The sequence below is a fragment of the Oncorhynchus masou genome, chromosome 27 (assembly GCF_036934945.1).
Source record: "Oncorhynchus masou masou isolate Uvic2021 chromosome 27, UVic_Omas_1.1, whole genome shotgun sequence".
In the NCBI taxonomy this organism is placed as follows: domain Eukaryota; kingdom Metazoa; phylum Chordata; class Actinopteri; order Salmoniformes; family Salmonidae; genus Oncorhynchus; species Oncorhynchus masou.
Window position 1 is genome coordinate 19,980,509 of NC_088238.1, and position 14,743 is coordinate 19,995,251.

At 40.5% G+C, this 14,743-nt stretch overlaps 1 protein-coding gene and 1 gene segment (V, D, J or C); both read right to left on the reverse strand.

Moving 5' to 3' along the window:
- Positions 1–1,284: 1,284 nt before the first annotated feature.
- On the reverse strand, positions 1,285–9,389 carry LOC135515731 (tetraspanin-7-like). The gene is made up of 3 exons (XM_064939431.1): positions 9,127–9,389; positions 7,910–8,222; positions 1,285–4,798 (listed from the first exon to the last, which is right to left on the reverse strand). Exon 3 carries the CDS (start codon positions 2,879–2,881, stop codon positions 1,793–1,795), a length of 1,089 nt encoding a protein of 362 aa, XP_064795503.1. The 5' UTR covers positions 2,882–4,798; positions 7,910–8,222; positions 9,127–9,389; the 3' UTR covers positions 1,285–1,792.
- A 2,693-nt stretch (positions 9,390–12,082) lies between these two features.
- LOC135515285 (Ig kappa-b4 chain C region-like) lies at positions 12,083–14,518 on the reverse strand. The segment is given in 2 exon segments: positions 12,083–12,653; positions 14,018–14,518. A coding segment is annotated over 1 exon segment (243 nt).
- Between the last annotated feature and the right edge of the window lie 225 nt (positions 14,519–14,743).

Sequence of the window (14,743 nt, forward strand, 5' to 3'; positions counted from 1 at the left end):
ACGGCTAAGGTCTGTGTCCAGGCACTCCGCATAGTGTCATGCATAAGAACAGCCCTTAGCCGTGGTATATTGTCTATATACCACACCCCCTGGACCTTACTGCTTAATTATAATACGTGGAACACAACACACACACACAACACAATTACAAGAGGAAGAGAACCAAATGCACAGTGAGTATTGGAGTGTAGAGGATAAATGGTTATCGTGAGATCACATTAGCGAATGTATTGATCCATTGGGCTGTGCACAAGACATAAATTAGGAGGCAGGTGTTGAAACAGCCTATAATGGGAATAGATGTCTATTAAAAATTATTTGGTGGAACAAGACATTTTGAAGACAGTTCCCCCGCCTACACAATCCCTATTTAATTCCTGGCTATATAGATGGTTACTTTTTGTATGATAGACTTCCATAGGTCTGAGTTACTTGACCATGAAATGATCCTTACGTTGATTTATTTCAATGCCATTGATTATAATTATCAATCATATTCAATATAAAATCAATGTCAATTGCCATTCTTATTGCAGTTTGATGAACAACAATGCACCTTGTGAGGAATTGCGATAGTTGTACAAAAGGAATGACCGAGGTAATGAGGATTTTTTTCAGGCTGTCCAGTACTGCTTCATGCTTATGTGACAGCCCAACCAATGCACTATATCCGTGTCATGCCAATGCTTTGGGACCATTACAGAATTGGTGTGTAGTTGAATTGGTGTATGCGCTATATATAACAAAGTATTATTGTCACAGTAACTTAGCAAACCGAGATCAGAAAAGGATGATACATTCCCATCAAAATACACCGAATGGAGGTATAGACATGTATCTGGTCTTTTCAAAAGCTTAACCTGACTTTATCACAAAATGTTGGGATTGTATCATCATAAAATGAACATGTAGTACAAAATATAACTGCACAAACACTTAAAAAAGCAATACAAATGTATACATGGACCTAGACCTAGGGTGTGTCTGCTGTAGCAATTTGGACATTAGACATATTCCATAATGGTCAACTGACTGTCAAATATTGATATACAAGACAAATATCACAAAATGGAAAATGGTATAGTCAATACACTCTTATAAAAAAGGTGCGAGAACCTAAAAGGTTTCTTTGTCTGTCCCCATAGGAGAACACTTAGAAGAACCCATTCTGGTTCCATGTAGAACCCTGTTCCACAGAGGGTTCTACATTGAACCCACAAGGGTTCTATCTGGAACCAAAAAGGATTTTCCTATGGGGACACCCGAAGAACCCTTTTGGAACCCTTTTGTCTAAGAGTGTATGGTCTGATCATAACAATCATACTGTTCAAATATAACAGTAAATATTACATTCCTCTGTGCCGGATTATTTACAAGGAACAACTAAATGAGTTATTATGACTGCCAAAACAGCACATAATGAAATAACACTTTGTTTCACTGCAAATCTTGTTAAACAGTCATTTCACACATGTATATGTACAGTGTTCACATTTGTTCATGAACAGCAGGCAGTATATTTACAGTCAGTCAATGGTCGGTCTTATACAGTAAATACCTCAGGATTGTTGGTCGGAGAAAGAGATGGTGAGTGGATATGAAAAGGAGCAGGTATGTCACAGCTAACCTCGTTCTTGGATTAAAGTAATGACAGAGTAAAAATAAATGTCCTCCATTTTCCTCTTCTACACAAAATCCCAAATGTGAAGTTCGAGGCCTTGTACAGGCCAAATGGTATAACTCTGCGATTGGTTGATCCCTAGTCAAGGTCCAGTATTGCCCACTCTCTTTATTAGTGTGCGACTGGTCGGTGTAGTCTTGGTTGCAGGCGATTAGCAAGTAGACAGGCCAGGGCGATGCCACCTATCTGGGTGAAGGCTAGCCCCAGCACGGTAGCAGCAATGTGGAAGACGTTATCATTGACGAAACTGAACACCTTCCGGAAACATCCGTGGGGATGGATCCCAGCAGCCGCCACCCCTTCACTGCCCACGGCTGGCAAGGGTCGGTTTCTGCAGCCCATGCGTTGCATACAGCAGCTGTCGGGTAGCGACACAGAGGAGCCATTGCCCATGGGCGAGAAGGCTGCGTCCTGATTGGCCCAGTCGGAGGTCAGCCAATCACGCCAGCCCTCGGCCCCACAGCACTCTAGTGCCCTCTGCAGGCTATCCAGAGCGTTGGAGCGGCCCTCATCTTCGCCATAGCCCGCCACTGCATGCTGCAGTCCGCTACGGAACCCTCCGGCGATGTCCTCGCGGTAAAACAGGCCCGAGAGGCCGGCGGCTAGCCCTGCCATCAGTGCCGCCAACTGGATGAAGCCGTATGCCCGCAGCACGAAGGGTAGGTTGGCGGCCACTCCCAGACAGCCCAGGAAGCCCCAGGCTGTGATGGTGGCCCCCGTGGCCAGAAGGATGAGCGGGGCATTGGGGTAGCGGTTGGCCGACAGCAGCATGTAGTCAGCCAGTGATACCTGGGCCCACACGCCCAGGGTGAAGATGGCCAGACCGGCCGCCCAAAAGAGGCAGCTGAAGGCCAGCAGGGCCAGGCGCAGCAGGGGCATGACGCCCACTGGCCGGCAGCAGGGCAGGGGTCCACCCATGTGAGGAGCAGGGGGCGCCATGGAGGCCTCGGAGCACAGGGACAATGAGAGGCGCTGTTGCTGCAGCTGTTCCTGGTGCTCCTGGTGTTGCTGCTCCTGGAAGGGCGAGAGCATGTACCCGGGGAGTGCCGAGTGCCGCCGAAGCCCAGTAGAAGGGTTGAGGAGGCTCAGCCCTCTGGGAGAGGAGAGCCTCTGCGCCGCTAGCTGCTCACGTTCCCAGTTCACCGCTCGCGTGGGGCTCAGCCGAGCGGGCAAGGAGTCGTAGGGCAGTGCACAGCTCATGATGCCGGTTCAGGCTTTATCTACGTCCCTTTCTTGCTCACTCTCTCTTTCTCTCTCTTTTTCTTTCTCTCCTCCCGTTCTCCCTTGTTTCTCCCTATGAGGCAACCCCTCCCCCGGTTCTTTACGACTGGCTGTTAACCCACCTTCCCCACACACCCCCCTCTGTAGCCCCACTTCACAGTAAATCTTGTTGGCGGAGGCGTCGTGTCGTGGTGTTATCTGCATCCGCAGCCCCCCTCTTTCTGTCTCATTTATCTGTTTATTTCGGGCATTGCTTCCACCTGCGTGGTCACCAGAGTTCCATGTCACTATGGTGAGTGCCGCATCCTCTCGCTCTATGGTCAGGGGCAGAGGTGTTTATGATGGCTTGGACTCAGAAACCACCCAGGCACCCCCTCTCTCGGTGTGGAGGAGTCACTTATCAGGATTTTAGTACCCAATCTGGTTGATTTGTAGCATCAACAAGCCGGCAAGAAAGTCCCCTATTCTGGTATGTCCTGTGAATATCATCCCAATAAGGACACATGCACTCACATGCCTTATCTCAGCAGATTATAATACAAGTGGTCGACAAGCATTTTATGAACCAATATCAGTCCAGGACCTGTATGCACTACTGTACTTTATGGCACTTGGAATGGGATTGGATGGCGATATAAACTAACGCAACAGGAAATGTACTAGATGTGTGTTCTGAATCTGATAAACTGTATTAGATAACGAAACACATCTGGTTACACATCCTTACATAGGCTATATAATTGTTTTGTTGTCTATCAATCCCATAATATCCTGCAAAGTCCATGCAAATAGAGGTCCCGTGTGGCTCAGTCGGTAGAGAATGGTGCTTGCAACACCAGGGTTGTGTGTTTTGAATCCAGTATAAAAAATGTCAAAAGTTGAAGATGTGTGCTCTGGATAAGTGTCTGCAAAATGACTAAAATGTAAAAATGTTCCAGCAGAAATTCAGCAACGAATGATATGGCGTCGAAGGAGAGGCATGTCTCCTAGCCTTCCCATAGACATTAGTGATCATTACCAAAGTTAGCTTTTGAATGTAAATTGAGCCAATTGCTGTAATTCTTCCAAAAAACGTACAAAGTGAGAAACTGTCGTCATGCAGTGGAGGCTGCTTAAGGGAGGACGGCTCATAATAATGGCTGGAACGGTATCATGTTTTTGATACCATTCCATTAACTCCATTTCAGCTATCCGTTATGAGCCGTTCTCCCCTCAGCAGCCTCCACTGTCATCATGAGACCAAATTAAACTCGACAACGTATTTGGTTAGCTAGCATGCTATAGCTTCAGTTAGTTTGTCATGCTAGCTTCTATTTTTGGTAACATCTGAGAAATTTACAAAGAGATTACAACAACAGTCCTTTTTGGATCCCCTCTACCCTTGCGATACTCTTCAGACATTTTGTGAACAATGTTTTAATTGGATTTAGACCGGAGGTGATTTTAATAGTCAATGGGAAACCAAACACAGCTAAAGAGATTGTTGGAGGTAATGGGCTTAATGGCCTGACCGCCATTAACAACATGGAACCATTAACCAAGGTGAAGGTCTCAGTTTGATGTCATAGCCCCACAACTATATCATAGTATATCCTCCATCTTGAGCTTCCTGGACACATTTATATCCTTTCCCCTCTGATAGTTTGCTGCAAATGGCACTGACGCCAAAGTGTTATACATATTTTCCAGAAATAGCATTGGTTTACTGTGTTTAGTCGTGGAAGAGGTGAAACAGGCTACGGTATCTGCAACAAATAGATTCTGAATGCTGAATATAGTCTCCCAATTCATGGACCGACGATATCTCCTTCTCTCAGGTGCTGTTAAATGGTAACCTGTTGTCCCCGGCTGGACTGAGTGCATCCCTCTCAAACATTGGTCATTCCCATCCTCCATCTGCAACACACACATACACACACCAATCAGGGTTCATTAAAGCCCCTTCCGCTAATTAAACACATTTGCGCAATGAAGGCGTCGTTTGAAAAGGACAACCATCCATCAGGGGGCAGGGGCAGGGGAGAGGGGCATACCTTGGAGGGCCATTTAACTAGTGTGTTCCACCAGTGAGGTGGGGGCTAGGAAGGCTCTGTGCAAACCAAGCCTGGAATATTGTCCATATGTATGGTAACATCGATGCCATGAGATTCCTCCTATTCCATTGTCATGACACCTCACACCATTGTGCCAGTTAGTGTTTGTCACGTTTAACTTGTGTCTGAATAGACAGCCCAGGCTTATGATAAATATGGTTGAAAAAAGGGACAAAAAAATAGGATAAAGGCCACAGAAAACCACAGTAGAGGGCAGCATTTTCAAAGGAATCAAAATTCCAGCAGAAGTATTCACCTCTTTGGTTGACGATTTAATCATCCATTCATTTCATTGAGTCATCTCCACCCCTTCTCTCCACATCTGGCCCAGTCCAGGGTATTTCAGGCAGTGAAACTGTTCAACTGCTAGACTGGTAATTGTGAGAGTAAAACTGAGATTTACATAGACATGGCTGGGTGGTTCTGCTTGTCCCAGAATAGAGCAGCACTGTCACCAGATGTTCACTCTGTCCTCAGGGGTTTGCTATGTACGGGTGTGATCACATTGGTGAGTGTCCAAGATATTGAGGACATGTTCAATAGCATTCTTAATTTGAGCCAATTTGCTACATCAGGAAAATAATCCAACAGTAACAGGAAATGTGGATTGGTTGGTAGTGATGTGTTTATAATCAGGGAAAATCAAGTCTGAAATTTCAAGGTGGATATTACAAACTTCAGAAGCCATGTTAAATCTCAAATACACTAAATGTTTTACATTTCCTGCATTGCAGGACAGTTCTCCTGCAATAGGGTGATCAAATTAAGGTCCTACATTTGTAGATTACAGCCTTTATAAATCAAGCAGAGTAAAAACTTTTCCAAGAAAGATGAATCAGGAGTACCATCTACTACATGTGGCTAGACCTCTCCTGTTAATCTGTGAACATTGTAGTATGTAGACCTCTCCTGTTAATCTGTGAACATTGTAGTATGTAGACCTCTCCTGTTAATCTGTTAACATTGTAGTATCTAGACCTCTCCTGTTAACATTGTAGTATCTAGACCTCTCCTGTTAACATTGTAGTATCTAGACCTCTCCTGTTAATCTGTTAACATTGTAGTATCTAGACCTCTCCTGTTAACATTGTAGTATCTAGACCTCTCCTGTTAATCTGTTAACATTGTAGTATCTAGACCTCTCCTGTTAACATTGTAGTATCTAGACCTCTCCTGTTAACATTGTAGTATCTAGACCTCTCCTGTTAATCTGTTAACATTGTAGTATCTAGACCTCTTCTGTTAGTCTGTTAGCATTGTAGTATCTAGACCTCTCCTGTTAATCTGTTAACATTGTAGTATGTAGACCTCTCCTGTTAGTCTGTTAACATTGTAGTATCTAGACCTCTCCTGTTAGTCTGTTAACATTGTAGTATCTAGACCTCTCCTGTTAGTCTGTTAACATTGTAGTATCTAGACCTCTCCTGTTAATCTGTTAACATTGTAGTATCTAGACCTCTCCTGTTAATCTGTTAACATTGTAGTATCTAGACCTCTCCTGTTAATCTGTTAATATTGTAGTATCTAGACCTCTCCTGTTAAACTGTTAACATTGTAGTATCTAGACCTCTCCTGTTAATCTGTTAACATTGTAGTATCTAGACCTCTCTGGTTAATCTGTTAACATTGTAGTATCTAGACCTCTCCTGTTAAACTGTTAACATTGTAGTATCTAGACCTCTCCTGTTAATCTGTTAACATTGTAGTATCTAGACCTCTCTGGTTAATCTGTTAACATTGTAGTATCTAGACCTCTCCTGTTAAACTGTTAACATTGTAGTATCTAGACCTCTCCTGTTAATCTGTTAACATTGTAGTATCTAGACCTCTCCTGTTAATCTGTTAACATTGTAGTATCTAGACCTCTCTGGTTAATCTGTTAACATTGTAGTATCTAGACCTCTCCTGTTAATCTGTTAACATTGTAGTATCTAGACCTCTCCTGTTAATCTGTTACCATTGTAGTATCTAGACCTCTCCTGTTAATCTGTTAACATTGTAGTATCTAGACCTCTCCTGTTAATCTGTTAACATTGTAGTATCTAGACCTCTCCTGTTAATCTGTTACCATTGTAGTATCTAGACCTCTCTGGTTAATCTGTTAACATTGTAGTATCTAGACCTCTCCTGTTAATCTGTTACCATTGTAGTATCTAGACCTCTCCTGTTAATCTGTTAACATTGTAGTATCTAGACCTCTCCTGTTAATCTGTTAACATTGTAGTATCTAGACCTCTCTGGTTAATCTGTTAACATTGTAGTATCTAGACCTCTCCTGTTAATCTGTTACCATTGTAGTATCTAGACCTCTCCTGTTAATCTGTTAACATTGTAGTATCTAGACCTCTCCTGTTAATCTGTTAACATTGTAGTATCTAGACCTCTCCTGTTAATCTGTTAACATTGTAGTATCTAGACCTCTCCTGTTAATCTGTTACCATTGTAGTATCTAGACCTCTCCTGTTAATCTGTTAGCATTGTAGTATCTAGACCTCTCCTGTTAATCTGTTAGCATTGTAGTATCTAGACCTCTCCTGTTAACATTGTAGTATCTAGACCTCTCCTGTTAACATTGTAGTATCTAGACCTCTCCTGTTAATCTGTTAACATTGTAGTATCTAGACCTCTCCTGTTAATCTGTTAGCATTGTAGTATCTAGACCTCTCCTGTTAATCTGTTAGCATTGTAGTATCTACACCTCTCCTGTTAACATTGTAGTATCTAGACATCTCCTGTTAACATTGTAGTATCTAGACCTCTCCTGTCAATCTGTTAACATTGTATGAACTCAAGCAAAGCCCCCTGTTAGTCTACATGTCAGTGATCAGTAAGACAGAGAACATCTGATCTCAGAACAGAGTCAAAGGAGAGGAACCAGCAGCCTCCCTCCACAGGGGTGTGTGAAGGGTCCTACCCAGAACAGTCAGCCCTCCTCAGGGTCTTGGTGACTGGAGTCTGGGATTTCTGCTGGGCTTCTCAGGTCACCTCTCCTGCCTTGGTTCACTCCTGGCCAGTGAGAGTCAGGGTGCTGCTCCAGCTGTACAGGCCATCCTTCTCCAGGACCGTAGGACTGGCCTCCTGCTTCTGGCTGGTCCCGTCCACTTTCCAGCTCAAGGTCCAGTCTGAGGGGAAGCCCTTGTTGGCCAGACACATCAGTGTGGCTGTTGTTGTACTGGACAGCTACTCACTAGATGGGGGCAGGACGGTGAGGGTGGGGGCACTGTTACCTGGAACAAACAGAACACATTAACTAAGTAATTACAACAAGTACAGCTTTAGTAAGAGATTATCTTCAGAAAAGTACGCATCAAAATATAGTGAATTGGAAATGCCATCTAAATATGAATGTAGAAGTTGGATTGTTGAAAAGATTTGGAAAAAACTCTAAAGTAATTGATACAAAGCAGATTTATGAACCAAACAAGTATAAAGTGGTTAAATAACTAGAGTTGCTAGTCATATGGTGTCAGTTATACATGTTATACAGATATTGTTTAGGAATGGATCTGATCAGAACAGCCAAGTCATATTCATAGTATTTACATCACATATCAAACATGTTGGATTATGAAGTCAGTTACAACCATAACTGAGACCCTTTGTCTTCACACTAAAAGTGAAGTCTACCATGAACACAATGCAACAATGATGAATACTATATAAAATACCATTCGTTATTATACCAGAATTAGGAGTTATATTCTGCAATTATACAAATAAGACATGTATTTAAACCTAAAATGTATCATTTTGGTTCAATAAATATTTATTTGAAAGAAGGCTCAGTCAAAATCTAAATTTAACCAACATTTTTTGAGTTAAAGACAATAAAAATATACCTAAAAAATCACACACAAACAGTAATACACAATGCAACAACTATATTCCATATTATAAAATAGTTATCATACTGGAACTATCCTCTGCAATCCATCAAACCACACATTTAAATAAACACCTACATTTGAACATGTTATTTAAATAACATTTAATGTGAAAGAAGGCTTTGTCAAAAGGAATTGAACAAAAATATATTTTTTAGGAAGTAAAATACGTAAAATAACAATATTTTCATGGAGTAAAATACCCAAAAAATAATCAGAAAGAAATATCAAAGAGCGTGTTACTTACTTCCAACATCTAGTCTGGTGCCGCTACCAAAAGTGTACCACAGTGATACAATCCCTATTACTGCTGGTGCAACAACCTCCTGCATGTTTGGCACTCTTCATTTCTTTAGACTGTGGTTGAAATAATTAACTCTACGATAGTATGAATACATTTCAGAAATGAATTATTCTACTCAATTAGAATGTTGATTTCATTAATGTTGAAATCATGTTGATTTCCTTAACATGGACCAAACCTGACTTTTTCTTGTACATCTCCTACTACTGGAGGTGCGGCATGTTTATTCATACAACGAACTGATTAGAGGAACTTACATGAGAGACCAAGCATGAGTGAACACACAGTTCATTATATCTGATCATCATCAGAATAACAATATAATGGTAGTGTGACATAAAAGTTACTATAAATTAGTTATCAGATAAAACAGTTGCTGTTTGATGTTATTAAAGGAGCAGCAGGTAGTTAGCGGTTAGAGTGTTGGGCCAGTAACTGAAAGGTCACTAGTTCAAATATCTGGGTCGACAAGGTGAAAAATATGCTGATGTGACCTTGAGCAAGGCACTTAACCCTAAATGCTCCAGGGTCGCCGTTGTCAACGGCAGACCCTGGCCTTGACCCCACTCTCCGAGGTTGTCTCAGGGGGAGTTGGGATATGCAAAAAATAATCTTTCCAATTCACACTTGGGCATAAAACTGTGTGAAATAAGACAAATTTAATTACCCACCTAATTATTATAAAATAAATCTCAAAATGTATTCTGATGGGATACTACTTGAAACCTGAAATAGATTTGAAACATTAATTTGCATAATTAATTTGCTCTGCTGCTCTAAGAGCATTTATATCCCTGTGAGTTTAACACTTCATGACTGAGAGCTGTTCTTCATGACAACAGAACCCACAACAACCATGACTTTTATCACCATCTTCATCTGGACACTTGTCTTCTACATACAAGGTTACAATTTTCAGAATGCATTGTTGAAAATGAATTTAATCTATAGTGTTTACATGTACAGTATATCAATGTTAATATTTAAATTCAGAACTATTCATTACTATATGTAACATTCCATTCCTATAAATGTTTTACAATATTTTTCAGAATCCAGAGGACAGTATGTTGTGACACAGACTCCGGTAGTGAAAGCTGTTCTCCCAGGACAGACAGTCTCTCTGAACTGTAAAACCAGCAGTAATGTTTACAACAATAACTATCTAGCCTGGTACCAACATAAACCTGGAGGAGCTCCTAAACTCCTTATTTACTATGCTACAACACTTCAGTCTGGCACTCCATCTAGATTCAGTGGCAGTGGATCTGGGAGTGACTTCACTCTGACCATCAGCGAAGTCAAGGTTGAAGATGCAGGAGATTACTACTGTCAGAGTTACCACAATGATCCAGTGTTCACACAGTGATACAGAGCCGTACAAAAACCTCCCTCAGTCAGACTGCACAGTGAGTGTACTGATACAGCTGGGACCTACAGCAGGTGCTGAGGGGGAAGAGACATTAACATGGAACACTGACTGAACTAAATTACACTGAGCTAAATATATCAGTGATGATGTCTATAATGTAATCTTATCCCAGGTGCTGAGGGGAAGACAGTGACATGGAACACTGATCAGTAGAGGAGGTCAACTTTGAGTATGTTTACAAAGCATTATTCAGATCACAAGTACCCCATCATCCTCATCACACTTGTGAATGTTTATTGTCATGGTCGTGAAGTTGACTTATAAAAGTTATATGAAGTTTTAAAACACACATTACCTGTTCATAATCAGAGTCAGATCCAAAGATGTAAAAAAATGAACAATTGTAATGTTACATCAGCATCAGCCCCATAAATCGAATCCCCATATGAACCTCACAACCAAACATGTGATGTGATCATTGAGCATTATATGAACTATCTTGATGAGCAGGTCTGTTACATCTGTGAATGAGACATGATGCTGGGCTCAAACATGAAACATGTTTGAATAATATACATTTGATCTGTCATAATATCTGTAACTGTAACTAACCTGAATCCACCATAGAGGTTAAAACCAGTCACTCATATCTGTCCCAGTCTAACTACTAGACTGGTAGCTGTGGGAGTGAAACCTAGATTTGCATGGGCTGGGTGGTTCTGCTTGTCCCAGAACAGAGCAGCACTGTCACCAGATGTTCACACTGTCCCCAGAGGGTTGGAGATAGAGAAGACTATGACTATCATGAAGCTGTGATACTGGTTATATGTGGATCTTGTAAAACGAATGTAGCTTAATGTAGGTGTGATCACATTGTTGAGAGTCCAAGATATTGATCAAATGTTCAATGACATTAGTTTACTGTCTTCATGGGTCTATAAATCAAGCAGGTAAAAAACATTCCAAGAAAAATGAATAAGTAGTACCATCAACTGCGTGTGTCTAGACCTCTCCTGTTAATCTGTGAACATTGTAGTATCTAGACCTCTCCTGTTAATCTGTGAACATTGTAGTATCTAGACCTCTCCTGTTAATCTGTGAACATTGTAGTATCTAGACCTCTCCTGTTAATCTGTTAACATTGTAGTATCTAGACCTCTCCTGTTAATCTGTTAACATTGTAGTATCTAGACCTCTCCTGTTAATCTGTTAACATTGTAGTATCTAGACCTCTCCTGTTAATCTGTTGACATTGTAGTATGTAGACAGACCTCTCTTGTTAACATTGTATTATCTAGACCTCTCCTGTTAACATTGCATTATCTAGACCTCTCCTGTGAAAATAGTAGTATATTGTGAACTACTGGTTGATGACGATTTGGTTAGAACATAAATAACTAATCAATTAGGTTTAGATCTGATAGTTTCATAGAAACTGTGAATCCGGCTTTATGAATATAATGCTATATCATTCAACAATTTTTAAGATTAAAGTCTATTTGGGTTTATTGAAAGAGACAAGGAAAATATTTGTTCCAAAGGGAAATCTTTATTTTCATCAAAGCAAACATTCCTACAGTATCTAATAGTAATAAAACAGAACACATCACATCCAACACTGATACAACCTCAGTATACAGAGAGGATTGACACATGAACTCAAGCAAAGCCCCCTGTTAGTCTACATGTCAGTGATCAATAAGACAGAGAACATCTGATCTCAGAACAGAGTCAAAGCAGAGGAACCTGCAGCCTCCCTCCACAGGGGTGTCTGAGGGGTCCTACCCAGAACAGTCAGCCCTCCTCAGGGTCTTGGTGACTGGAGTCTGGGATATATGCTGGGCTTCACAGGTCACCTCTCCTGCCTTGGTCCACTCCTGGGCAGTGAGAGTCAGGGTGCTGCTCCAGCTGTACAGGCCATCCTTCTCCAGGACCCCGGGACTGGTCTTCTGGTTCTGGCTGGTCCCGTCCACTTTCCAGCTCAAGGTCCAGTCTGAGGGGAAGCCCTTGTTGGCCAGACACATCAGTGTGGCTGTTGTTGTACTGGACAGCTCCTCACTAGAGGGGGACAGGACGGTGAGGGTGGGGGAACTGTTACCTGGAACAAACAGAACACATCAACTAAGTAATTACAACAAGTACAGCTTTAGTAAGAGATTATCTTCAGAAAAGTACACATCAAAATATAGTGAATTGGAAATGCCATCTAAATATGAATGTAGAAGTTGGATAAAGTGGTTAAATAACTAGAGTTGCTAGTCATATGGTGTCAGTTATACATGTTATACAGACATTGTTGAGGAATGGATCTGATCAGAACAGCCAAGTCATATTCATAGTATTTACATCACATATCAAACATGTTGGATTATGAAGTCAGTTACAACCATAACTGAGACCCTTTGTCTTCACACTAACAGAGAAGTCTACCATGAACACAATGCAACAATGATGAATACTATATAAAATACCATTAGTTATTATACCAGAATTAGGAGTTCTATTCTGCAATTATACAAATAAGACATTTATTTAAAACTAAAATGTATCATTTTGGTTCAATAAATATTTATTTGAAAGAAGGCTCAGTCAAAATCTAAATTTAACCAACATTTTTTGAGTTAAAGACAATAAAAATATACCTAAAAAATCACACACAAACAGTAATACACAATGCAACAACTATATTCCATATTATAAAATAGTTATCATACTGGAACTATCCTCTGCAATCCATCAAACCACACATTTAAATAAACACCTACATTTGGACATGTTATTTAAATAACATTTCATTTGAAAGAAGGCTTTGTCAATAGTAATTGAACAAAAATATATTTTTTAGGAAGTAAAATACGTAAAATAACAATATTTTCATGGAGGCAGAGTTTCACAGAGTAAAATACCCAAAAAATAATCAGAAAGAAATATCAAAGAGTGTGTTACTTACTTCCAACATCTAGTCTGGTGCCGCTACCAAAAGTCTACCACAATGATACAATCCCTATTACTGCTGGTGCAACAACCTCCTGCATGTTTGGCACTCTTCATTTCTTTAGACTGTGGTTGAAATAATTAACTCTACGATAGTATGAATACATTTCAGAAATGAATTATTCTACTCAATTAGAAATAAAGTGTTTTTCATGTTGATTTCCTTAACATGGACCAAACCTGACTTTTTCTTGTACATCTCCTACTACTGTAGGTGCAGCATGTTTATTCATACAACTAATCTAAAATGTAGGCTAATCACTTCATAGTTTAAAGTCAGGTCAGATTTGATGAGATGTAATGACATTCATATTCAAATTGGCCATAGTATGTGTAGGCCTTGTGTATTTTGTTTCAATCATCTAAAAAAGTTCATTTGAAAAATCCTCAATATCAAGGCAAAACGTATAGATATATTGAAACACGACATAAAAAGGTGAATAAATAGTTAATTTGGACTTTACTTACTTCCAACATCAAGTCTGGTGCCGCTACCAAAAGTCCACCACAGTGATACAATCACTATTACTGCTGGTACAAAAACCTCTCTGTGTTGTGTTGCTGCAGCTGTTACACTGAAGATCACTCATACAGAATCATAATCAACACTAATACACTCTAACGTCTTCCAAGTAGAACAAACACTTCATATTAGCTGTTTCTAGATAATACAAATATGAATTGTATCTTAAATCCAGATAGTAGTATTTTTCCTTCCTCTGTGTATCAGGTGTTCTCCTAGTCTGGAGGTACAGTCCAGCATTAGATCAGTGTTGCTATTATTCCTCCATATTGTCCATACGAAAGACAACAGCAGCAGCAGTAGTGATAGTGATCCATGTTGTATAATCCTTTATTAAACATGTTGATCTCTGATTTAACAGTGGTGGTAAAGTCACAGAGGACAGACAACACTACCAGAGGAATCCTACCAGCTTTAGTTTAGAGAAGTGTTCACTAACTGATTAGAGGAACTTACATCAGAGACCAAGCATGAGTGAACAGACAGTCCATTATATCTGATCATCATCAGAGTAACAATATAATGGTAGTGTGACATAAAAGTTACTATAAATTAGTTATCAGATAAAACAGTTGCTGTTTGATGTTATTAAAGGAGCAGCAGGTAGTTAGCGGTTAGAGCGTTGGGCCAGTAACTGAAAGGTCACTAGTTCAAATATCTGGGTCGACAAG